The sequence below is a fragment of the Heloderma suspectum genome, chromosome 1 (genome assembly GCF_057233095.1).
Source record: "Heloderma suspectum isolate Gila_16-S chromosome 1, 16-S_ref, whole genome shotgun sequence".
Lineage (NCBI taxonomy): Eukaryota > Metazoa > Chordata > Lepidosauria > Squamata > Helodermatidae > Heloderma > Heloderma suspectum.
The window spans coordinates 417582705-417609718 of record NC_139458.1 but is presented as its reverse complement, the minus strand read 5'-3'; the positions used below and the strand labels follow the sequence as shown (position 1 = coordinate 417609718).

General features: G+C 41.0%; 1 protein-coding gene across 4 annotated transcripts in view; it reads right to left on the bottom strand.

Annotated features, from left to right (window-relative positions):
* Window positions 1-27014, bottom strand: part of ATL2 (atlastin GTPase 2) — a 52760-nt gene that overhangs the window by 20009 nt on the left and 5737 nt on the right. For 3 of the 4 annotated variants that reach the window (XM_084829165.1, XM_084829164.1, XM_084829167.1), the window contains exons 2-8: window positions 13695-13954; window positions 10840-10974; window positions 7083-7187; window positions 5487-5537; window positions 4547-4603; window positions 3328-3420; window positions 2957-3095 (exon numbers count right to left, since the gene is read on the bottom strand). In XM_084829165.1, the coding sequence (XP_084685291.1) occupies window positions 2957-3095; window positions 3328-3420; window positions 4547-4603; window positions 5487-5537; window positions 7083-7187; window positions 10840-10974; window positions 13695-13877 (763 nt within the window). In that variant the 5' untranslated portion in view covers window positions 13878-13954. Of the gene's footprint in view, window positions 1-2956; window positions 3096-3327; window positions 3421-4546; window positions 4604-5486; window positions 5538-7082; window positions 7188-10839; window positions 10975-13694; window positions 13955-25044; window positions 25167-27014 lie in introns of all 4 variants that reach the window. The other variant, XM_084829166.1, reaches the window with a different exon arrangement.

Sequence of the window (27014 nt, the reverse complement as noted above, 5' to 3'; positions counted from 1 at the left end):
CCACTGTGGTCGCAGCAATGCAACATGCTACTTAAATCATGGAACCCTGTGGGGCATTTAGAGAAAGATGTCTTATATAGTTTTGATAAACTCTTAAGTGAAACTATCCAACTCCTTATTGTTAATAATATCCTCTACCCAAAGAACAAGGATGCCATGGAGGAAGCTTTAAGTGCCAAGGCAGTGGCCTCATGAGCCTTCTTAACGCTGCTTCAGTGCCCTTTTCACTAGATACTTTAAGAGGGCCGTCCCTGTCCTTGCGATTCATGGCTCCCAAGAGTAAGGCTGCTACAGAAGCATTAACCAAAGGGACCTAAAGTTCTTCCATAGTTCTCTGTGGTAAAGAATAATCCCTTAGTGCTAGGCTGGAAGCCTTCCTGCTTTGGAGGGAGACATTCTATTCAGCTTTAATCATTTTTTTCCGAAAGAGAAATGAAACCTCAAGATTAGCTGACTTCAGCTCTGGAAAGAAGGCATCACTCCTCCTCTAGGAGGAGGATTGGCTGGTTCTTGGGTGGAGAAATTAATATTTAAAGACACCATAGCATTGAAGCAAATAGGTAGAAAGTCACCATCATTAAATCATCTTACATTGGAAGGTTCTTCCACTGGACCAGTAAACATCTGGAGGGCCACAGGTTGCCCACCCCTGGTCTAGAGCCTTGACTGACTGATAAGGGGTTTCAGGATTTCAGGCAGGATTCTTTCCAAGCTGTACATGGAAATGCCCAGGATTGAACCTGAGACCTTCTGCATGCACAGCAGGTGCTCTGCCACTGAGCTATGACCTTTCCTTGAAAGATGCTCATGTGAAACCCCTTTAGTCTTATGCTTCCCTTTAATGATGAGCAGAGGGTTTGGGGAATCACAAGCTGAATCAGTAGAAAAATGAGGAGCAGCTATGGGCAACCCAGTCTTCTTGGATGTTTTAGAATGTTTGGTGGTAGCTACTCTCTTTTTTCACATAGGAAGCACAAAAAAGAAGAACCAAAGGAAGCTCTTCCCCTATGGTTTCTATGCCTCCTTCTATGTTCAGGAAGCTGAGCCAGTTACAGTCTAATAGCCTGCTGGATAGTTTGAAACAAAGCTTGATCTTGCTTCAGTGGGGAGGGAACTTGCTTAGCCATTTGCCTTGAGGAAGAATGGGCATCTGAAGGGGCCTGTATATCTCTATTTTCTCCCCTGGGGATGGCTGAGTATGCTAGAGAATGCAGTCACTACAGGCCTGGGAAAACAGAAGTAATTTTGGGGAGGAAACAGACGGGCAAAAAATGTGGTCTCTTCCCCCTCTAAGGATCCCCAGAAATATTTATTTATTGCATTTATATCCCGCCTTTTTTCCTCCAAGGAACTCAAGGCAGCGTACATGATCCTCCTCCTTCCTCCATTTTATCCTCACAACAACAACCCTGTGAGGTGGGTTGGGCTGAGAGTCTGTGACTGGCCTAAAGTCACCCAGTGAGCTTCCATGGCCAAGTGGGGACTAGAACCCGGATCTCCCGACTCCCAGTCCAGCACTCTAGCCACTACACCACACTGGCTCTCTCATGCTCCCTGCCAAAGCCCTCCAGCTTTACGTCCAGATCAGCCTCAACTGAGGCAGGAACTAAGGAGAAGGTGTGCAGCCCCACATCTTCCAGTTCTGGAGAGGATCCGCTGTGATTGGCCCGTTTCCTGCATTGCATGAGGGTCAATTGCTGTAATGACAGTGGTGTCCGTGGGGCAAGGGCATCAGCTTTTGCCTGGACATGACAGGCCCCTGATAGAATCCTTGTGACCTGAAGAAATGGCAACCAACCACTCTTCTGGGGTACATGCTTTACGAGCAGCAGTTTGGGTGTGGACAACTGTGACTTACTGACCGTTCTTTTGCCCTTTCCAGATGCAGAGCTTTTCTTGTTTGTTGCAGCCACCTTGTAGCAAAAGAAGAGAAAACCAAGAGACGGAAAAACAAGAGCTTTTTTTGTTTTAAAGTGGAGAAGAGAATAACTGGGAAAGGAGAGAAGATGAACTCCAGGGTTTGTAGAGATAAAGAATAAGAACAGGGAGTAAGATAGTAAGAAGCCCGAGTAGAGAGTTTGTTGAAAGAGAAACTAGAACAAACTCTGCCAGGCATGAAATGGCTGGGAAGAACCACAGAGGCCAGGCCTAAGGCAAAAAGCCTGGTCACATGTTCCTTGCATGTCCTGGGCAATGGGAGGAGTTAACCCATGATGGATGTCCCCTCAGATCAGATGGGAAGTATGTTGAACTATAGCTAGTGAGAACATGCCAGGTTCAAACCACAGTTTCATATCCTGGCCTTGTTCTGCAGCCATTATTTAAACAGTTCTGAATGTGGACATCAGTGAACTGTGGTTTGAGTTAGAAGCAGAAGCTACCAATCTCCTCTTCAAGGCTGCTTAAAAGAGGGGGAGAATATGACCCTGAGTCTCACTATAGCTCATTCATAGTGAAGAGCCAAGGTCAGACGTAAATGGGAGAACCAGGCTAAACTGCAGTTATCTCTGACAACTTTTAAACTGAGACTGAAGGCAGTAGGGTACCTATTCTATAACTTAATGGCAAACATCCACTACAGTGTTCAGATTTCAGTATCAACATCAAAATAGTAGAGCCCCATTTTATTTACTATTATTTTTAGGCCACCTTTAAGGTGATCTCAAGGTAACATACAATATAAAAACCATACAAAGTTGATGCAATCAATAAGTACATATTCAATAAAAATCCATAAAAACTCCACATCATTTTATTACATCAATTGTATATTTGACTGGAGAGCTCAAACAGAATTAGTATTAACATCCTCTGATTCTCCTTCAATAAGCATCTTATTCCTTCCATCCAGGTTCATCTGTACTGAAATTTAAAATTACACACACTTAAATCTACTATTACCAACCGCTGCCTGCAGCGCACTCAAAATCAGTAATATAAATAGAAAATCTCCTACCGTTTAGCCTCCCATCAAAGGTCGGGTTAGTTGCAACTTTAAGACCAGGGTGTGGCAACAGGAAACAGCCAAGATTACTGAAACATGAATGAATATGTTTCCTTACATTCTGGAGCTCTTCATGCTGGTGCACCTTTACCTAGAAGTAACACACATTTTTTTCAGAACATAAAAGCAGAGATTCTATCAATCATTCTGGCGCCACAGATAAGTAGTGATTTATTATGCAAAACATTAGAGCTGACCTAATCCAAAAGTAATTGCTTGTTCTAAATAGTTCTCATGGAACAAAGTTTATTACTTAGGAGCATGGTTTTACTTGTTCTTACATAGGACTGCAAGCAAATTATTTATTACAGATTGTAGCTTACCTGCAACCTCTTTTCTAGAAATTGCTGTCCTCCTGTTAAGCCATATGGATGTTCATAAGGATAGCTCCAGTCCCTAATTAAGAACATTAGTGTCTATATAGGAAACACAGAATTAGCAATTAACCACCATCCTGGCAACCAGAAAAACATATTCCTGGAACTACTGATGGCAAGGTGGCTATTACTAGAAGTAGTTCAACAAATAGATTCTAATCCTAGAATACAACTAGTCTGAAAATAGCAAAATCTAGCCTCAGTTTAGATTGTTCTTCCTCAGCCTTTCAAGGAAGATTCTGCGCTAACATACTTTATCATGTGTACTAACACAGCCAAGTATACTGAAAGTTTGGACACAAAGGGCACATTTGGACTTCGTAACATAGCCAACACTATGAACTTCTAAAAGGAACCTGGTAAATAAGCCACAAGTTGTTAGTCTGCATAAAAATGTATTAGCCTGCTAAGAGGCTAGTAGCCTATGTTTCCCTGCTGGCTGCCAAGGAGGGAAGCCCCCTCCTCCATGACCAGCATGGAAACACAAACCCTTAGGCAAGTAAAAAAAAAAAAAAAAAAAGACTTCTAGCAAGCAGGCTAGTGGATGAGGGACAGATCGCTTTGCCCCACCCCAGCCCCATGTGTCTGCTGCCTTTCTTGTTAGCATGAAAATCAAGTGGTCTGGTGGAAGTGGAATGGAATGTCCCACGTCTGTCAGTCGACACACTTGTTTTCATGGAATTCCTGATCACCTATGGCTACTAGGCAAATCATTAACAGGGCTGTGTTACAAGAACCCAATCGAATGATGAGACAAAGTAGCAGGATGCTAAACATATAGTTTTATTCCTTGAAGTAGCCCTACTTTAAAGAATACAACCATTTATTTTTTCAATATCCTGTGATTTTGTCTCTTCATTCCACTGGATTATTTTCGCTGCTCTCCTGTTTTGTTTGTCTGTTTTAAAATAGCATCTGTTGTGGCTGAAGTGGGTCAATTTTTACACCACATGAACACATGAGGAAGCCAGGGAAAATTACGACTTCCTGATACACATGCACTATATCAGTGTAAGGATAAGAACTTTGTCGTTATCCCACATGTTGGGCAGAAGCAAGCACATGCTGTAATGTTTACCAGCTTCTACTGTAATGTATGACACTACTCTAAGATATACATGCATGCAACAAGTAATAATTCTAGCAGTAAAAGTAATGTGATTACCTGAAATGGCTTTTGGTAAATTTCTTCCATAGCTAGCCGTCCATACTCTGTAAACAGCTATTAAAGGAAACTATTAAGAATGCATACAGAGAGTACAGAAACAAATAGCAATGCAATACATGCTTAGACATTAAAGCAGTTCAGTACTGGATTTCAAATTCCTGTTTATCAAGTTAGGCAATTGCACTGACCAAGCTTAGGAAAACCTGATATTCTAACCTATTAATAAGGCCTATTTCCTTTCTTCTACTTCTAGCATCTTAATGACTGTCAAGACTAGCGCTGCATCTGAAGATACCTAATTGTTATCTTCCTGTGTCAATAAAATGACTGCTATTCAAAGTTTATACTCCCATTCAACACTGTAAGAAGAAAATGAAAGATGCCTCATTAGCCTTTTCAGGTTTTCTGGAATTCTGGGATTGAGAAGCAACATTTTCCCTTTAAATTTTAGCAACTGAAAAATAAAATTGACTAGCTTGCAATATAGGAAGCTCTTGCAATGTTGGTCTAATTTGAATGTTGCTAGCTACCACCAGACACTTAAATGAAATGAAATAATTTCATACATTCTCTACAATAAAGTGTTTATTATTCTGTAGTGTTTCAAGCCAACTTTCCTTTAGTGGGATGGTTTCATTAACAGGGCATTTAGATTAATCAGAACCCAGTTATGATTAATAGGGGAAAAACAAGAGTGGTCCAAACACTGTACACAGGTTCTACTCACACTTGAGCCCCCTCATCCTGCTCCTAGCATTAGCCCCTACACTCTACAAAGGACCTCTCCACAGTCAAGGAACCTCCAGAATGGAACCCCGTGTGAGTGAGGGGCTGTCAAAGAAAATATCTGCCACCTTCTATGTATAGAAGGCTTTTTAGCTGATAATGCAATATTAATTAATAGTGGGAGGCTATTATGGTGTCTGGATAGATTTACCTGCAAATGCTGAAGATCATCTTCTTGAATATTCTGTGATAAGTTGTATACCTACAAAACATGTTACTTTTCATGTAATTTGGAAAAATAATTACAAAGTACATCAGGCAAGAAAGCATTGAGTCATATTATTAACCGAACTAGTAATTATGGATTTGGTTATCCCATCCTAAACCCTAACTAGAACATTTGACAACCAAAGCAGAATGGTACTTTAGGACGAAAGCAAGCATTAACACGATCCCATTAGCTCCCTCAAGTTCTATCTTGAACAAAAAGTTAATATATGCTTTCCTAATACGGCCACAGAAATAAGGAATCAAAACCAAGGTGGTTTCATTTGTTAACTAGGTAGACAGAACCCTGTTGCTAGATATTACATAGTCAGGGAAGATAGTTCCCCTGATCCAGAGAAGAAGATTTGTGATCATTTGCTTAATTAGGAACTGTGGGCATACATTAGATGGAGAGCTCTAAACCGTCACCAGCTTGCCAATGGTGAGCTTCCCCCCATGGTGAGTTCCACTGCAAAGGTGCCAAGACACTTGCCTGCTCCTCTCTGCCCAGTGGAACTGAATACAAACAGATTGCACCACTGATGAGTGGTGGCAGAAATGGTTCCTGAGCTCAGCTCTCACCTCAGAAAGGGGGGCAGAGCCAAGATAAACAGAAGGCCAACAATTAGTATAAGTGCTTGCCCAGTCGCAGATCCAATAGAGCCAGTAGTACACCCCTGCCCCCAGCCATCACTGCAACAGCAAATATAGCAGAAGTAACAGCTATCACAGCAGTCCCCTTAGATGACCTCATGCAGAGTGCAGTGCAAGGAAGGGTCAAGTCTTTTCAAGCTCAGGAGATGGGAAGGGTCTCTTCCAACTTTACTACTACTTATATCACACCTTTCTTCTACTGGTATGCAAGCATATGCATACACAGAGGCTTATCAAATTCCAGTGGCTGAGTCATGTTGGTCTATTGCCGCAGAAACAACCCATGTATATATTTACATGTGCTAATTGAGGACATTCCACGCTCTAGCCCATGAAAGCTTATGCTACAATAAAGTTGTATTCTTTAAAGGTGCCACAAGACTCTGCTGTTTAGGCCTATTACTTGTTGCTTTTTGAGGGTATGTAGAATACTGTGTATTATATGCCTGTCTTATCCCTATCCTTCCTCTAAGGACCTCAGGATTCTCTTCTCTCCTCCCTATTTTATCATCATAACCCTGTGAGATAGATTAGGCTGAGAGCTAGTAATTAGTGGAAAATTGAACCTGGGTACCCCCAGTTTTAATCCAACTCTCCAACCTCTACACATCACACTGGATATTCACAAGTTACATGAAGGGCTTTCAAGATCCCTATCACACTTCAGAGGAGCCCTATCTTTGAAACCCTTAACTACTCTAATTGTAATGTCCTATGGAAGTAATGTCCTGTGGAAGTTGAAAGAGGAAATCCAATAGATTAACTGCAGTACACTAACTGCAAATAACACATTTTTTCCTGTTCAGCTCACAAGCTAAACATGTCTTTCGAAGCAGCAGCCCAAGAATATTTAACGGCTCCCACCACTTCACACAGCTAGCCTTACCTGGACTGAACTTGTCATGGTGCTCAGAGCAAATACAGTTGCACAGTCTTTGATAGTTGATTGGCTATCAAAGGCACCTTGGGTATCCATAAGTAATACAGCAACCTAGAGAATAGATTTTTTTCCCCAAAAAGGAAGAATTAGTAAATAAGCAGTCTTTTCACCTCGAGGCTGAAAACTTAAAATCAGTGAAAGTTATTGTATTGGCAGTTTCTATTATGCTACCTTGATTACCTCAACTTAGCTACTACAAAAGATACACTCATACCACTATCCAGATTTTTCTATACTGGCAGTCCTCAGAAAACGTACGGATTGACCAAGTCACCCAGCCACCCTTTGTTCTGTTGCAAGCCTTATTCTGATCCATAGTAGTTGTGAAAGCTAGCTATTGTTACACGTGTATGATATACCAGCTTGATACAACTCAAGAGATAACCCAGCTCACACATCACAACAACCCACAGTTAACAAACCATGGATTGGTGAAAATGAAGCTGGAACAAGCAAGCGTGCTGTTTCCCACCCGCTGCTCCTGCAGCCATGGGTTTCAACTCTGGGCTGTCTCTCCCCCAACAACCCATAATTCCACTGGATGTTATGATAAACAACCCAGGGATGGAGCATCCCTAGGTTGTTTATCACAGTGGGAGTGGTCTGTCGGTCACTAGCACGCTTGCTCCTGTTTGTTCACAGGTACCCATGGCATATTTAAACCCTAGGTAGCCATGACATACGAACTGGGCCAATACGTTTATGCAGTTATGTTTGGAAAACATTCAATGATGTATAAGTTGCATGTGCTACCATGCAAATGGCTCCACTGTTATATGAGAAGTTAGGCATTTTTAACACTTACTTGCCACAATCTAATGGTTTAGTGCTATGTGAGCCCAATTCCACTACTCACAGGCTCCCTCCTCCCCTGTACTCCTCCCACATGGTCGGGAAGGAGAATTCAGAAGATTTTGCTTCCACATTTGTTTAACCATCGTTTGTTGATTAAGATGAGCCAACAAACTGTGGTTAAACACTATTGTTACTTTAACACATGCCAACTTCAAACTGTGGTTTATGAAGCTGGTTAATGTTAAAATCACATTAACCCCAACCCGCAGTTTCAATGAAATTACAAACCACAGATAAGCAAAAGCAGAAATGAAAGCTACATGGGAGGGTAGGCTTGTTCATATATAAGCCATGGTTTAATATTATGTCCAAATGCAGTCCATTCTTTGCCCACCTTTATCTCCCTACTTAGGATATATTATTTTCTACATACAGCTTGTTTGGGTGCATATGTTGTAAATTGGAAAAAATGAATAATATTCTTTCACTAAAAAGACACCCATTTGTTTGATGGAAATACTTGGAAGTTTTAATATGTATGAAAGGCAAGGAGAATAATATGCAGAACACAAAGACGGTGTTTTCCCCATATCATGGTCGATAGAGCTAACTTCTCTAGCTAAAGATACCATCATGACTGTAACACAGAGGATAACCCCTGCCTCTATCACTCCCAAGCAATATCCCAAGTGTGCAGTATGTCAAGAATAAGACCTGTGGCTATACAGCAGAGCTAATGTTTTGCTTTTGTGGAGAAATGTGGTAGTCCCCTATGAAACTGATACAACTAGCTTGCTTGGTTCATGAAAGGGCAGGACTAAAGTTCAAGCAGGCTTCCTAGGAACCACCAAAGCAAGGGGAGAAACCTCTGGTTGTGAGTGATGGCTGCTGGTGAAATACGCAAGCCAACATTTGCTCCATCTATGAAGGAAAGGAATGTGTAGAGGTGAACTGATCCAATCAACAGGAATCTGAACAGAGATTGAAAGGGGAAGACAAGTTTTAATCAGAATTCTGATCAATGAGATACTAAATGCCGTCACAGATACCCAGAGGCCCAGGTATCCAGGGAAGTTGAAGACAATTATCACCATGCTTCCCAGCCTGCAACAACCCATGGAGAATAAAGCCTCTGTCCCTCCCTTTAAATTTACATTAACTGGGAAAGGTTAGAAGGGCATAGGAAGATGCCTTATACCTAGTAAGATCACTGTTTCATCTAGTTCACTATTGTATACACCAACTTTGCAGCAGCTCTCCAGAGTTTCAGTCAAGAATATTTCCACTGCCACCTGGAAATGCTAGAGACAAAACCTAGGAGAGATTGCCACAATAGCTCCAACAACAACTACTCTACCCTCTTTGTATAAACACCGAATTCTCCCTAAGCATTTTGCAAAGAGCTGTTCCAATAAGGCACTCAAGCCACATGTGTAATTACTACTAATTAAATTAATTCATTTGGAGCGCTCCTTTTGGCAGCAGTCATTTGGTTGTGTGGAGTGGAACTCCACTAACTGGACATTCCCATGGGTGGAAGACAATCTTTGCCAATTTCCCATACCCCCTGCAGCTCCCCTTATCCCCTGAAAATCTGTTCTAGATGATTGGGGTACCCTCTGGAACAGTGTGGGAGGTACTATTGAGGGCTGCAGAAGGAAGGAGAAACCTGCAAGTGTCAACTCCCCGCTGCCCCTTCCTGCAGTGGGAACCTCCAATGGATCAGAGTCACTTACATCAATAAAAGGGCTCTATGAAACAGCAGGTCTGGATCCAACCCACTGATTTCTGAGCTTATACTGGTAGGTTCTCCTTTGATATTTTCAGGCTTCAGATTACAGCCTAGCCAAGGAAGAGTAATGGGAGAAACAAGTTTAACTTCATCCTCACAAATTTTCAGCACACCAGACCTTATTAGCATCGGGGTTATTTTCACAGTTTGACTTGAAGCCTGCACCAGTCCATGATTAAAGGTCCACTACATCAAAGCTTAACATCAAGACTATTCTATGAAGTATATTTCATTTTTCTCTCCTCTATGGACTGTTCTTATCTACTAGTACAAGTGAAGGTAACCACCACTTCACCCTTGGTCTTGTTTCTGCAGGAGATTCATAGATACCCATAACTCACAAGTTTAACCGAGATACTACGCCAAATGATTGCAGTGTATTTTGAATAAGTGATGACAAAAAACTGAACAAAATTCCTCCTTCCTGAGATTGCCTACCCCTGCACTATATTGAATTAGAATCCTAGCTAGTCTCTACATGCAGCCATAACTCCAATGAGCAGCTATCATAATGCAGCACTTGCATACCCTATTCAAATATATAAACAGGTAGTTGAAAGGTTACATTATTAGCATAGCCTCATGTATTTATTTGACATCTTACAGGAAGTTACCTGCAGTTCTTTTTTCCTGCCATATTCTGTAATTTCAACTCTACAAAGCTACAGCGGCACTATTTTCAATCCAACATAGCATTGACATAAGTGCATATATTTAATGAAGCCAGTTTTGACAAGAAGCTTACCTTTTTAAAAATAAAAATATTGTCTATTAAAGGGGAGAGCCAAATGTACCACAGCCACACATTAATACAAAGTACTCCAGAGATCAAATACTAACTACCGGCCAGGCTCATATGTAACAAATAATGAATTAACCCACAATTTGCTTCAGTGCTTGCTAGGCGCATTGTGGCCTTTTTGAATATTCAACCCCAATTAGGGGTTGTTATGTGATGCCCAAGTCCAGACACCATAGGTTAATCATGGGTTAAACAACCCACTCTTAACCTACAATTACCAGTTAGGTTAACCTATAGCATTCAGGTTCAGACACTACATATGTGCCACCATTTTGTGCCATCAGCCCCATTATGTTAGCTATGTAATGGTTTACCTTTGTCCCATCAGGCTTGGGAACGATGAACACTTCACTCCAAATCTGAATGCCAGTCGTCTCTCTCTCACACCCTCCTCTCCATGTAAACCCAGTCAAAGGCTCATTAGTTCCACCTATCCAAGACGATGAGTCCTGTAACAAGTCACACACTTATTCAATAAGTTAAGGGGTACTAGGTAATCTTATGCTAATTGGTGACTACTAAGGGGGAAAAGTCATATTTCAACTCTAAAATTAATGAGACGATTTTGAAGAACTCAAAATACCAGTCAAAAGTTAAAAGTGGCTATTCTCTCAGAGCACACATTTCTTACTCTTCCATATTTCTGTTATCCAGTCTACAAGTGCTGGTCAGCTAATTTAAGAAAGTCAGTTTTAACAGCAGCCTTTAACTTTGTATCTAAGATATACAAGCTTCATAAAAGCCTGTCAGGAAAATCAGGAAAAAAAGCCAGGAAAATAAGCAAGTTCTCCAAGTTATTTCATCAAGCACAGTACAAGCTTTCCTAAACATTTTTTTTATGGAGTCTGTAACAAAGCTGTAAAGTTGGCTCTTGTGATCTCCCATGGGAAGTAGTTCTCTCAGCAGTGATCTCACATAGATAAAAGGCTGTTCTTCCCCCTTCTTGACAGGCAGAAAAAAGATGTTAGGGCAAATGGGAAATGTGCATACACCTTCCATTCTCCCTTCTCACATCCTGCCATGCTGCCTAGGCACATATCTGAGCACTCATAGTGGAAAAGAGGGAAAAACAGGGCTCTTATCAGAATCTTGTATGTAGAGGAGCTGCACTCACAGTGCAAGCAGACCCTGGTAATTACCATCCCCAATCAACTGTAAGGATTCTCACAGGAAGAGATGTCCAAATTATGCAAGATCCAGCTATTTATGGCTTTATAGACACTCCATCCAATTGAGAAGAATTAATCCCAAAACATACATAGTATCATAGCCAGGCTGAAGGAATTTTTACTTTCAGTGGGCTGACAGAGGGAGCTACCCAATGAAACAGGATTCCATTCCCATGCAGTTTAAGAGTTTGGAATTTCCTGTCTATTAAGCATGTTCATAGTTGTGAGGTCAAGCATTTGATAAGATTAAGGAGCACCTTAACTTCCTTGTATTTATGTTCATATTACTCTCCCACAAAATCTTGTGGAGTGGCATTCATTTCTACGGCTTTCCTAGTACTAGCCTAGTAGTTTATTTGTTAACATTTCTAGTCTTCTCTTTCTTAACAACCAACCTCATAGCCTTTTTCAACTTAATTGTCTGAGACATTATACACAAGTTGTATACTAAGCCATCCATTTTAGTTCCTAGCTGTATTAGTTATTAAAAGTGTGCATATAATACACCTTGTGACAAGTTGTAGAAGCCTTTAAGGCTGGATATAGACAAGGGTTCTGCAATGATTCCATGTGCAAGTGGGACCATACTGGGAAAGTGCTACCTATCTGGCAAGCGGAGGCACACGTTTCCAGTATGAGCATGTCTTTACTGGGCTTAAGCAGTGTCACCACCACCCAATGTCTAGTCAATGGAATCAAAGAGACTGCCACACCCATTAGGTTTGTCATTTAGGCAGCAAGCTCACAGCAATCTAAGAAGTCACCATCTACCCTGACAGTGCTCTTTCCAGAACTGCTGCTTGTATCTCTCAGCTGCAGATGCAAGTTGTGCTGCTTTACCATTGAACTCTATCCTGCTCCTGTTCCCATGGAACTTCTTATGCTCCAAAAAAGAATAAGCACTGCCAAGCTGAATGGGCTTTTTTATAGTTATTAATATTCAAACATACACCACGGAGGCTTGAACACTGCTGTGAGTTAGCAAGATGTTCCATTAAAGGCTTTGAGAACCACTCCAATAGCACTCTGTACAGAAAAAGAGTTTCTCCAGTCTTAGCCTGTGACTATAATGAAAATTACGGTTATTACTGTTTTCTACATCAATACTTTCCCTATTGCCTTCCCTAGTTTTGATAAATTCTGGGGTATAACAAATCTTATGCTGCAAACAGAACCACTCTGCTTCAATTGACAAAGCATAACTTTTACCTATCTATGTTGTTCCGATAAAGAGGAATGAGACTTCTTAAAGTAGAATGGAAATGTAGCTAGTTTTCCTCTATCAAAGGGCTAGATAACATGATAGCGTGAGCTGGAGAAGCACACATTCCCCCCAATGAACAATTTATACCTCACCTAGGGTTGCATCCAAAAATCAGGTGCCTCACCTTGTGAGAGCAGAAACACTTTCTACTGGAAATATACATCCAATGAAAAGTTAACACTTCTCCTAGAGTTGCATCCAATGGGGGCTTTGAGGTAAGTCAAAGCACTTCCACTCATGCAAGGTGACGCACCTGATTTTTCCCAATCCCCTATCTACTGCAGCCCCCCATGCCATGTCCCATACCTTATCAGAGGGTCTTCCCCAACCCTCAGGATCAACTTTCAGGGGGCACGGTGGCTGCCATGTACAGTGAGGGGGTGATCAGGAAAATCAACTTGTATAAGCAGAAGTGCTTTTCATGAGTGCAAAGCAACTATTGGCTACAATCCCTACTCTATATGTCATTCTCTGGAAAGGAAAGGATACCACTTATATACTAAACTACTTGTCATGAAGACAATTATGCATTTTTAGTTCCACGGTCTGGTCATACTGTAATGTTAAAGATTAGATCACTACTCAAAAGCCCACAAAAACATTAGAAATAAGAAAACACTAGATTTGTATTTCTTATTTTGGAGCACATTACAATGAATTCTAAGTGGAAAACACCTTCAAATCTATGCTCAAACTAGTGTGAATGTTCAGCAATGCAGTGCTTTAAGCTACTCACCTTGTTGTACATATACCTAAGCATGAAGTCCAGGAGAAAGGATTTTCCTTTACGGAATGCACCAGCTACAGAAACCACTACTATATTGAGATCTCTTATGTGTTCCTGAAGCAAAATTCTCTCCAATGCAGATTCATCCAGGTCAAAGTTATGATCGTCTTCATGAGCAAGAACAATTTGCATTGGGGCTGGCTTTTCTATAACCACCTCTTCATTAGAATCCAAAAAGGCATTCTCTTCTGAATCCACATAGCTTTCACCTAGGAAATAATTGTTTGACATTAGATATACTATGTTTCCAAATTCTGTTAGGAGCATTCACTTTTACATGCTTAAGTGAAATGGAACGTAAGAATTATTACTATGACAGCCTTGACAGGTCATCTTCAAATAACTGCATAAGTAAGCTAGGTTCACCATTTCAGCTGGATTCTCTCTTCCCTCCCCCTCACTGCAAGAACTTTAAAAAATATTTCCCAAGCCTGGGAAGCAACTTATGTTCTGTTTAGTAAGTGAGCTCACAGGCATTTTCTGCATTAAGCTAAAAAACTAAACAAACTACTTGACACAGAATACCTGATGGCTTGGTTGCCAATGTTAACAAAACCTATCCAATACATGGCTTTCAGAAGCCAACCCTGTATATGCAGAGGGTTACCAAGCAGATCTGTAATTTTCAACCTTTCCAGACTCAGGAACCACTTTTAGTCCAGATACACATTTGGGGACCAAGTGCATTTTTTACAATATATCTGGAAGTTGATCGTACTGCTGCAATCCACCTTTGGGCAGGCTGCAACTTAGTAGTGGGTTCCAATTCCCTAGCTGAAAACCATTTCCTGAATAGAAATGTCTGTTCCAAAACCAGAGACATAAAGGATACAGGGTGTTGTTTTTTTTTGCAGTCTCATCTATGGTCAACTTTATCCCTCAATGCATCATCTAGAAAAGGCACAACTTCCTCCTAACTCCCATGTCCCCCAGCAAGTATGGCTGTGTCTCTTTGGTGTTTGTTATCTGTTTTCATCTAAATTTTGTCCCACAGCATCTATCCAAGAATGTATTAAATCAGGGATGGGGAATGTGTGGCCCTCCAGATATCGCTGGACTGCAACTCCCATTATCCCTTACCATGGCTATACTGGCTAGGGCTGATGAGACTTGGTCCACCAACATTTGGAGGACATATCCCCCACCCCTGTATTAAAACGCTTCTGCTTACTTAGAGGTTTGGACTTGCTTGGGAGACAACATCAAGGTTGCATGTTCATTATTATGTTACTCTCAATTTACTATCTGCTGAAAGATCCCAAATACAAGTAATCATATTTATATATTTGTTGGTATCCTGTTAGTTGGCTGGCAAATAGCTTAAGCTACAGTTCTAAGTTAACTTTTTCCTTAAGCACTGTTGAATGCGGGCATGTGAGCACCACAATAGTTAAGTGCCAAATATTAAGTCAGAAATGTCTATCCACACCCTCTCTAGTTCTACAACACTAACAGTGTTGTTGAATTTTAATTTAAGAAGAGCTTTAATCTGATACAGCCTGAATTGTGCCAAATCAAGACCTTGCATGCAGCAACAGCCATGTTAAGTCAGCATTCATGTAGTCCACTGCAAGATAAGACAGAGCCCTTATTTCAGTTTTCAAAACCTGAGTTATAAGCAGAAAGATTTTTCTATCAATACAGACAAAGGGACAATACAGAAAAGCTTTTCTTCTGAAAATGTCTACAATGAATCTCAAAGAATCACAATGAGATAATGTTGGATGTGGCACCATTCCATTTCTTGTGTACATGCCAAATGCTTATGCAAGTCTTCACCCTATGAAGGAAGTTCTTCAGAGTACATGTTGTCAAAGTGTTAGAAGAGCATTTGTATATAGGACAGCTCTCAGAAGAGGAAGTAAAGACTTCTCTCTCACTGCAGCATTAGCAGATACTAGCTGTGTCTAAGATCTATCTCAAAGAAGTCTCACTGAACTCAAACATGAAGCAATCTTTTCTCAAACATCACATACAATGGCTGGCCTTTCATTGTTTTTGAGACGAGCCATGGGTCTAGTCATGCAACCTGCATGCTGTTTATAGAGATAGGAACACCTAGAAATATCCGGCGGGAAAACAGTGCCACCTCCCTGGAAGGACTTTTCTTCCATTTTTCTAATGGAACAGTTGGACGTTTGGGGGAACACTGAAAAAACCTCCTATGAAATATTTTCCCTTTTGGAATGAATTAATTAAAAGAAGGTTTTACTTACTTAAAATGTGTACTATGAATATGTTTATATGAGCAAAGCAATTACAGCAGCATTGTTATAAAGTTCAACTTCATATCCAAATATGCTGCTAGTCTTTATTATTGGGCCAGCATGAGACCATTGCTGTCCAAATATTCTGATTTACTACAGAACTGGTGATTCCTTTTTCAACTTTTATTTTTCCCCCTATTACTCAGATTACAAAACTAAGATACATGTGCTTAGATAGCATTAGCAACTAGTAGCAGTTGTAGTGCATGCACTCTCTCTCTAGTATTGGGTATATTCACAAGTTTTCTTGTGAAAAGTAACCAAAACATAATTTTTAGGCCGCAATCCTATCTGTGCTTTCCTGGGAGTAAGGTTTACTAAACAGAGCTGGTTGGATCCATAGTTAGTCATGACTAACTTGTGCCACTGATTTTAATGAGTTTACTCTAAGCATGACAATGGGCTGAATCCAATATTGCACAACTGGACTCCCCCTCGCATAAATGAACTTCTCCATCCTCTCCTCCTCCTTGCAGCCCCCCACATACACCCTCAAAGCCACTCTAGAAGGTCCCCAACCCTCCAGAGCAGGTTTGGAGGTACACAGGAAAGCAGAAAACAATTTCGGGGGTTTCCCTTCCACTGGAAGAATAATACTATTGGATCCAAGCCTACGTCGGCTTCCAACCCAGTAGGTCTTCTGGGTAAACACTTTGCTCTGTACATTTCATAAATTTGCCAAGTAGTAAATTGTATATGCCAAGGTATAAATGATACTGATGTGAATATTGCATATTTTGAAATTTCCCCCAACTGTTTGTTTTCCCCCTCAAAAATGTCCCCCATGGCTTCAAAATTGCCCCCTGCCCAAAACTCTTATATCTCTACCTGTTTATTCCAATTAATGTTCACTTTTGTATAGGATCCCTAGTCACTTAAACATACACACATTTTATTGCTGGAAACTGAATGAGACTGAGGAACTGGTAGCCTGCATAGCTAAAGTTGCATAATATGGCTTCAGACTGAACAGCTACTGGCATACAATTTGTCCAGAAGAAAAATGTTAATTGTTCACATAGCAGCCTTTTTCTTTTCCAAATAAAAAGCTACCTTGAAAGATTTGTTTTTATTGGCTGTCTTCCTGGCTTGATGACAAAGAATGTACTGCATTCCACCTCCTATAGTTCAGCAGCAATTGCTATTATTAGATCTCAGCTACATCTAGTATCTGAATATATCAGCTCTCTGGAGGCAATACACTGATTTTAGTATGGAAATTCTACTTGGGTGATCTGCTTGTGAGCATTGTTTATGCTGCACAAAGATTACAGAATCAACATCCTCTCCAGTCATCTTTATGATCTGTTTTTAATGATAACCAGTGCAAAAAAAAGGTACCAATGTAGCAAATAAACTCTTCAGATAAGCAAAAAATATCTGAAATATGAAAGCATGTCTTTTCTAGTTAAGGCAAAACACTGGGTAGGTATGTGCCCATAAGCCATCAAGAAGTAATTTTAGTGCAGTAGTTCAACTATCTGTGATATCTTTAAGGTTATAATTTTCTCCACGCTCTTTATGACAGGGATACTAAAACTCTTTCAGCCCAATGGCTGAATTCAATTTTAGAGAAATTATCAGGGGTGGGGCCAAAATACCAGCATATTCTAGCTTAAAGCTCTTACAGCCAGTAACTAAGTCTTAGGAGAGGCACTTCAAACTTTTAGAATGGTAAATAACTGCAAAAGCTGAGAAACCACCAAACAGTTGGCTGTCAGGGGAAAGGGGGTAGGGCCAGAAGATGGAGTGCAGCCCCCTGGGGAACCCCGGAGAGCCAAGTTCAGCCCACAGGCCTTATGTTCAACAGTCCTGCTTTATGGCCAATTGGAAACCAAGTAATTTTAGCTACCTTTGTTTCACCAGTTCTAGGCCTATGTTTCAGATCTCTGCTATGATCAGAAAAGCTAGACACAAGCTCTTAATTATCTAAAGATTGACTGAATACTTTGTTTGATGCAAGTTAAATGAAGGCTGAGACAACAAGCCAACTCTTCATCTTCTCTTTTTTTCAAACTGTCTCATTCTGACCAACTCCCAGAAAGCAAGAGAGCTATGGTGCCATTTCAAACTTCTACACATCACTGGTTTCCTATTGCTGAACTACAAATTCTGCCAAGTAGCACATTTTAAGACAAGAAATAATTAAATGCTTTGACTATTTCAGCTATAAATAGGTGTAGTGATAAGCTCCATAGCTGTTTAGCAGATTGAAGGGGAGGAAATACTCCCATCTAGTTGAACCAACAGGCTTCTCATACTCTGACCCAGTCCTGGGGTGACTCAAGACTTATGATTAAGGTAGTCAAGTTTCACATTAGTACTTAATCCAGAGTACCTGCCACTACTCTATTTAACATTTATCTACAGATATGCAAAACCACTGGTTAACAAACAGAAATAGAACTGATCTACAGTCCAGGCACGACAAAACTTTTAAGATGCGATTCTCCCACTTCATGATTCACTCTTGTATCTATTATATCCAGGTAACAGGACCAGCAGAACGCATTTTTAAAATTAGTGGTTTCAGTTTTCACATTCAATGTTTTCCAGAAAACCCACTCCACTCTCAGAGTAATAGCCTAAGAATGCACTCTACAACTTAGCTGAGCAAAAAAAATCTCACTTGGCTGAAGGTGGAATGCTTCAAAAACCCAGTCAAGATACCCATTTGAGAATTTCAAGTGTTTCCAGTGAGGTGGCGAACTAACATAATCAATTTTCACCTTAAATCCTTTTCTATCCTAAGGACATAAGACTCTATATTATTCTTCTAAGATAGCACCCCACAGCAACCCTGCTAGCCAAATAAGTCATTGCCCACTTCCACTCTCAATGCTGGTCCACAACATAAAACATTACAGAGAGCCATTCCCACAAACAACAGTAGACTACAAGAGGTAAGGACACTATGAAGTAGATTTGACAGCTATTTCCAATTCACACTGAAAGGTTCAGTACATCAAATCGAACATAACTCTTCAGTATGTTCACTGATTCCATGCAACATTTTAAATAACCCGAGACTTTCAACAGAAACTGAAGTCCAAGGCAACTGAAAAGAGAATCATAATGACATTGTAACATAGCCTCAGCTATTCAAGGCTGGAACATGGTTGGCATTTTAGGATGAAGTGGTATTTATGTAATGAGATACAGGCTTTTAGGTCAGGGAATCTTCTGGCCAGCTTTAATATACAATTGCTACATATTCTCAGAGCATGATGTTGACGATCCCAGTGGTGTAATAGCAGCCAGAAGTCTTCATGACCTACATTAAGAGTTCATTTGGTTGTACAAAACCACAAGAGAAATGGTTCCAAATAAGTTGAAGATAGAAATACTTCCCCCACGTTAACAGATATCATCCACTTCTTCCTTCATTTTTGTTTGTATTTGACAGTTTAGAATATTACTACTAGATAGTTTAGATCAGGGGTTGCCAATATCTATATTCTCAGGGGCCATTCTGTTCTTTAGACAAGCTGGGGTCTGGCAGTGGCCAGCTCCATAATAAAGTTGGCACCGTAAGTAGTAAGGGTTTCATACTTGTGGAGTATATATGCTGAGGCAAACCATACTAATAATTAAAATACTATGAACAAGATAAATTAGGACGTAATACTATGCGTGTTTATCATGAGAAATGCCGGGTTGGATGAATCAGAGGTCGGAATTAAGATTGCTGGGAGAATTATCAACAACCTCCGATATGCAGACGATACCACCCTAATGGCAGAAAGCGAAGAGGATCTCAAGAGCCTCTTGTTGAGGGTGAAAGAGGAGAGTGCAAAAGCTGGTTTGAAACTCAACATTAAAAAAACGAAGATCATGGCATCTGGCCCCATCACTTCCTGGCACATAGAAGGGGAAGAAATGGAAGCAGTGACAGATTTTACTTTCTTGGGTTCCAAGATCACCGCAGACGGTGACTGTAGCCATGAAATTAAAAGACGCTTGCTCCTTGGGAGGAAAGCTATGGCCAACCTAGACAGCATAGTAAGAAGCAGAGACATCACCTTGCCGACAAAGGTCCGTCTAATCAAAGCTATGGTTTTCCCAGTAGTAATGTATGGCTGTGAGAGCTGGACTATAAGGAAGGCTGAGCGCCGAAGAATTGATGCTTTCGAACTGTGGTGCTGGAGAAGACTCTTACGAGTCCCCTGGACTGCAAGGAGGTCAAATCAGTCCATCCTAAAGGAAATCAACCCTGAGTGCTCATTGGAAGGACAGATAATGAAGCTGAAGCTCCAATATTTTGGCCACCTAATGCGAAGAGAAAACTCCCTGGAAAAGACCCTGATGCTGGGAAAGACTGAAGGCAAAAGGAGAAGGGGACGGCAGAGGATGAGATGGCTAGATAGCATCACGGATGCAATGAATATGAACTTGAGCACGCTCCGGGAGAGAGCGCAGGACAGGAAGGCCTGGCGTGCTATGGTCCATGGGGTCACGAAGAGTCGGACACGACTGAACGACTGAACAACAACAACAACTATGCGTGTTTAGACAGAAATAGGTCCTACAACTCCCAGCTTTCGCCAGCCAGGTGCTTAATATTTACATTAAACACAGTTCTAAATTCTACAGTGTTCAAGTATAGAAATGGTATTTCTTACAATTTGAGAATATTTGTCAGAGCTCTGCCAAGGCAGGGCCAGGGGGAGATACTATCACTTTAAATATTTTTAATTCAGTTCTAATAAGTGCCTCTTTAAAGAATAAGGTGATTTTAAAAATAATTTTAAAACATCTTTATTTGGTGTTATCTCAACGAGTCTAAGACAAGTAATAACTATAAAATTAAAATATATATGTATTATACAAAATAGTTGCTTATTAACTCATGGTTGCCTGGGGCTCTGTGTGATCAAGCATGCATGCTGCCTCCCACCCACTTGCTACTTCTGCTTTGCATCCAGTTTAGATAGAAAAGCAGAAGTGTCCCGTTCCAGGGTTGTTCAGCATGATGTGTGAACCTGGAACTCTGGGCCGTTGAGGGGGAAATAGAGATGTAAAGGCCTGGGGAAAAAAAATAAAAATTCAGGAAAAAACGGTTGTTTTCCATTTCCCCCCCTCCCCCCAAGGACCATTTCCTCCTGCACAAAAAAAAGGATTATGAAATATTTATTTTAGAATTTAAGACAAGGTGTTTATATAGTGTTACTCAGCCTTTACTTCCCGAAAAATTTTAAACTATGTAATAATGCTTTTATACAAAGACTAGGGATGTAAAATGACTGGAAATAAAGAAGCTCAGTCTTCTCCCAAAAGAGGGTCTATGACCCCCTTGACAAAGGCAAAGTACAGGCTGAAGGGGCAGGATTGCAGCTTGAGATCGACAGGTCAAGGAACACCTAATTACTTTGAATGAGTTCAAATCTCCAGGACCAGATGAACTGCATCCTAGAGTAATAAAGGAACTGGCAGAAGAACTCTCAGAACCGCTGTCTATTCTCTTTGAGAAATCATAGAGGACGGGGGAAGTGCCAGATGACTGAAGGAGAGCTAATGTTGTCCCTATCTTCAAAAAGGGTAAAAAGGAGGAACCTGGGAACTACAGACCAGTCAGTGTGACATCAATCCCAGGGAAAATTCTGGAGCAGATGAGAAAGCAATCCATCTGGAAGCACCTTGAAAACAGTGCAGTGATTACTCAAAGCCAACATGGATTTGTCAAAAACAAGTCCTGCCAGACGAATCTGATCTCATTTTTTGATCAAGTAACCTCCCTTGTAACCGTGGGAATGCTGTAGACATCACATACCTGGACTTCAGCAAAGCTTTTGACAAAGTGCCCCATGATATTGTGATGAGCAAACTAGCTCAAAGTGGGCTAGATGAAACAACGATCCAGTGGATCCAAAGTTGGCTACAGAATCGGACTCAAAGAGTGCTTATTAATGGGACCTTCTCAAACTGGGGAGAGGCAACGAGTGGGGTACCGCAGGGCTCAGTCCTGGGCCCAGTGCTCTTCAACATTTTTATTAATGACTTGGAGGAGGAGGTGCAGGGAATGCTGATCAAATTTGCAGATGACACAAAATTGGGAGGGATAGCTAATACTCTGGAAGACAGAAACAAAATTCAAAGTGATCAGGATAGACTGGAGCGCTGGGCAGAAAACAACAGAATGACATTTAACAGGGATAAATGCCAAGTTCTGCACCTAGGAAAACGAAACCAAATGCACAGTTACAAGAAGGGGAATACTTGGCTCAACAACACCACAAGCGATAAAGATCTTGGAACTATTGTCGATCACAAGCTGAATATGAGCCAACAATGTGATGTGGCTGCAAAAAAGGCCAATGCTCTTTTGGGCTGCATTAATAGAAGCATAGCTTCCAAATCCTGGGAAGTACTAGTTCCCCTCTACTCAGCACTGGTTAGGCCTCATCTGGAGTACTGTGTCCAGTTCTGGGCACCACACTTTAGGAAGGATGCAGACAAGCTGGAGAGGGTTCAGAGGAGGGCAACAAGGAGGATCAGGGGACTGGAAACAAAGCCCTATGAAGAGAGACTGAAAGAACTGGGCATGTTTAGCCTTGAGAAGAGAAGACTGAGGGGAGATATGATAGCACTCTTCAAATACTTGAAAGGTTGTCACAGAAAGGAAAGCCAGGATCTCTCCTTGATCATCCCAGAGTGCAGAACACGGAATAACAGGCTCAAGTGACAGGAAGCCAGATTCCGGCTGAACATCAGGAAAAACTTCCTGACTCTCAGAGCAATACGACAGTGGAACCAATGACCTAGGGAGGTGGTGGGCTCTCCCACACTGGAGGCATTCAAGACGAGGCTGGACAGCCATCTGTCAGGGATGCTCTGACATGGATTCCTGCATTGAGCAGGGGGTTGGACTCAATGGTCTTGTAGGCCCCTTCCAACTCTACTATTCTATGATTCTAAGCCACGGGGAAATTTTTTTTAATCCTCTAAGATTCCCAGCCTAGCTGTTTCTTTCACTCCTCATTAAGATTATTGATCTAAAGTATTTTTTACTGAGATACCAAGTCAATATATCATAATAATGGAAGTAAATGTGCATTCTTGACAGTTTGGGTTTTATTCTATAGAGTTCTATGTTTCTGGGCTTGTTCTGATGCTTTAGCAGTCAATTAACGCAGTTCTACTCTAAAACCCACACATGAAAGAACAATGTAGGTTAGCTACTGTCACCAGATGCAACAGAACAGCATGTGGGTTAGCTGACCTAGGTTTCTTTTTAAAAATTAATTTTGAGGGTTGGGTCTATAGGACTCACTGCCACAGGTTTTAATACAGTTCTCAATTAGCCCTCACCACTAGGGAAAGCTGCCTCAGCTATAGAACTTTTTAACTGCTGCCACTAGAATAAATCCTCTCTACCTAAAAGAAATTCAGTAGCCTGGTTCCTATTAGAGACAACTTTTCAAAATAAACAAAACTAAGATCATTAAAGGATATTATTTACAGAAGTGAATAAAATATCACTCTTTGAATAGGCTGAGATTGCTTAAAGGTTTTCAAATTAAATATGATTGCCTATCCTTCCTAAGCTGAGTCTTTCCCAGCTAAATAAAATCTCTATAGCTTTTCCTTCAGATCAGATTTCCCTAAGGTCAACCCCATAAACAGGAACAGGTTTAGGAATTTCCCTAAACTTCCTTACAAATAGGAACAGATGCTGTATATTAGTCTTCCTCTGCCTCCAGTTCTTCCTGCTTCTTCTGGCTTCTAGGATGATCCAGATGATTCAGAGATTTACAAATGTTCCCTCTTGTCAGATATTAAACAGGAATCTAAATATGTTATATCCATCTAACTATCTATACATCTATAGGTAGATATCTTGGTTTACTCATGGAATTACCATGTTTGGTTCGTTAAATGTAAAAGTATAGTTTATTCAGACAATTACAAATTCACTGAGTTTACTTCTAAAAGTTTTAAAATATAATAATTTTATGAGCAAACCAAGTTATACATAATGTAACTTTAGGAACAGAAAGGCTGCTTCCTGACCACTGGCCATGCTGCCTGAGGCTGATGGGAACTGAAGTCCAAAATATCTGGAGGGCACCAGGTTGGGGAAGGCTGTCTTAAAGTAATGAACCAACTTTAGATCTGTAAAGAGCACTAAAAAAAAAGAATCTTATTTTTCAATTTTTCCCAAAATTTTCACACAAAACCTGGGGAAAAACAGGCTTTTTTCCTACGGTCTCAACATTTCCAGACATTTTACAGCTCTAGGGGTAAACAACCCAGCATTCCGGATTTGTATGTCATGCCGAATAACCCAGGAAAGGGGCATTCCTGGATTGTTTTCTAAACTGGATGCAAAGCAGAAGCAATGAGCTGGAGGAAGGAACGAACTAGGTCAGTATAAATAATACCCTACTTGTTAATGAACATAATTTAGTGGTTGTATTTGTACCATTGTTTAGGAAATATACGAAGACATACAAACGGGAAATGGCAATAATTTAAACTGGCCTTTTTCCTTGCCAATTTAGATCAGAGGTGGAGCCCCACCTGTGATATCAGGAGTGGGACCCTGCTGCCTGACATCATTGAGTCACCAACAAAAGCACCAGTTGAAGTACCTCCAGGCTGTACTTCAGCTGGGAAGCCTGCTTTTCTCCACCTGGGCTTTCCCCAGCTAGAGAAAGCCCAGTGGGTGAAGCCCTCTGAGACACTAGCTTCACTTAGGTCCTCCCTCACGTTCCCTAAGCCCAGCCACTTCAGTCCCACAAACTTCTCTAGTCACCTTCTGATGGAAAAGAGAAGGGGACCGAGCCAGCTTTGTTCCTCGCCTGGAGAAAGTGAGGAAGGAGCAAAGGGACCAAGGAGCCTGTGCTGCATTTCATTCTCCCACCTCTTCACCCTTCTGAGGGGACATGGCTTCAGGGAGGGGCACAGACCTTACCTGAGGGCCAGTCTGACAGGCCAAATTTGGCCCATGGTTGTAGATTCCCCATCCCTGAGTTCAATCACCCTCAGGACCACCCCCCCAGGCAACAAATCTGCATTTTCAAGAGTGCTACCTTATTCCACACTGGCTGAATCCTATCCCAGAGTCAGTTGTACTGATCAGGATCTCTTGTCTTGTCTGGATTAAGCTTTAATTTGTTTGCTCACATCCAGTCCATCAACACCTCCAGATACTCTGAAATCCAAATTTAATACAAGTATCTCATAGTCATAACTAAGTTCATGATTCTCAAACACACCAAGTTAGAAGGTATTCTTACATATAAAAAAATGTGAAAATATCTGACTTGAGGTCAAGCATTATAAATCCAGCATTTCATTCCAACTGTCCACTGAACTCACCTGTGTGATCTTGTAGTTGTCCTCTAATATCATGCCCATGTACAGTCTGACCCCATGTATGTTGTCTGAGAGGTAAGTACCACAGAGTTCATTTGGATCTGCTCCTAATTAAATGTGCATAAGATTGTATCCTTACTATTCATGGACATGGCCTTGCTTAGATAGAGGGCAAAAAAACCCCATTAGTTTAACATCTGCCCCCTGCTCTTGTCTAAGCAAGTTGAATCTGTAATGCAAAAACAATGTAGGGTTCATACCAGAAGATTTTGAATTAAGCTCCTAGGCAGTATAAAGGTTTAGCTGCAAAGCAGTATTATTATAATCATTATAGCAGCTACACAGTATGTGCATTTTTTTCAGAACAAAAATACATTACAGAATGGGAAATCTTATTTAAGTCGCCCCAAACTGACCACAGGCCAGATAAATCATTTTGAGGCTGCATCAGATCCACAGCGTCTCAGCTAGCCATCCCTGGTTTAGATGTTAGAGCCAAGATCAAAAGTTCATACATTAGCAGGAACGTCCTAGCTAATGTTTCTCTATAATATCTTTGGCTTACATAACAAGGATCAATTGACAGTTGCTGACTAGTCTTCCCTAGCAGCTGACAAGAGAATACATTTGATGTACCACTACAGGTCATAGCATGGAGCTCTATTCAGGCAAAGTCTGAGTGGAAGTGGTAGTGTATGGCAGGCTGAAGTTCCTTTTCCATCTTTTTGTAAGCACAAAGGTAGCTTAAAGGTAACAGTTCACACAGAGATGTGCAGCCTGCTCCTATGCATGTTTACTCAAAGTCACACTATGTTCAATGGAGCTTACTCAGTTTAAAAGCATAAGACTGCAGTTAAGACATGCTAACAAAGGGGACCAGGTCAGGTACTAAGTGTCCAATGGCTGATGCTAAACTGCAGCATATAGACTGCACTCCTCCTGCCCATCAACATGCTTTAATACAAAGCCAAATAAATGCATCATTTTGTTCCACGTTATACTTACTTTGCTATAAAGATTATAGGATCAATGTAGGAACCAGTAATTTCATCTTTTAAAGTTGACCCCAGTTTATAAACCTGGAAAGACTTTAATGAATCCGTTTGCATATTCAATACCAGAATCCTATAAATGTGATGTTCATGCTCAAGAGTTCTCAGGTACAGCAATTTCATTTATTACATTTTTATACTGCCCAATAGCCAAAGCTCTCTGGATGGTTTACAAAGATTAAAAACCTTTACAAATATAAGAACAGTTTAGCTATAAGCATATAAACAGACAACACACACGTCCGCACAATATCCCATGACCTGATGAAAAACCCTATCATATGCTGACAAATGCCTGGGGGTAAAGAAGGGTCTTAACCTGGTGCCGAAAAGATAAACATGCTGGCACCAGGCAGGCCTCACTGGGGGGTTAATTCCATAATTAGGGGGCCACTCCCAGGACATCCCTCTCCCTTGTAGCCACCTTCTGAGCCAGCCTCAGAGGAGGCACCTGGAGGAGGGTTTTAAACTATGAGAATCATGTATGGGTAGGTTCATGCCAGAAGTGGGATTCCATCAGGTATTGAAGTCCCAAGCAATGGGAGCATTCACACACAATAAGCCAGAACTGCTGGCTTATCCCGATACACTGCGAATAAGCAGTTTGCTGGTGCACACAGCTCATTCACTCC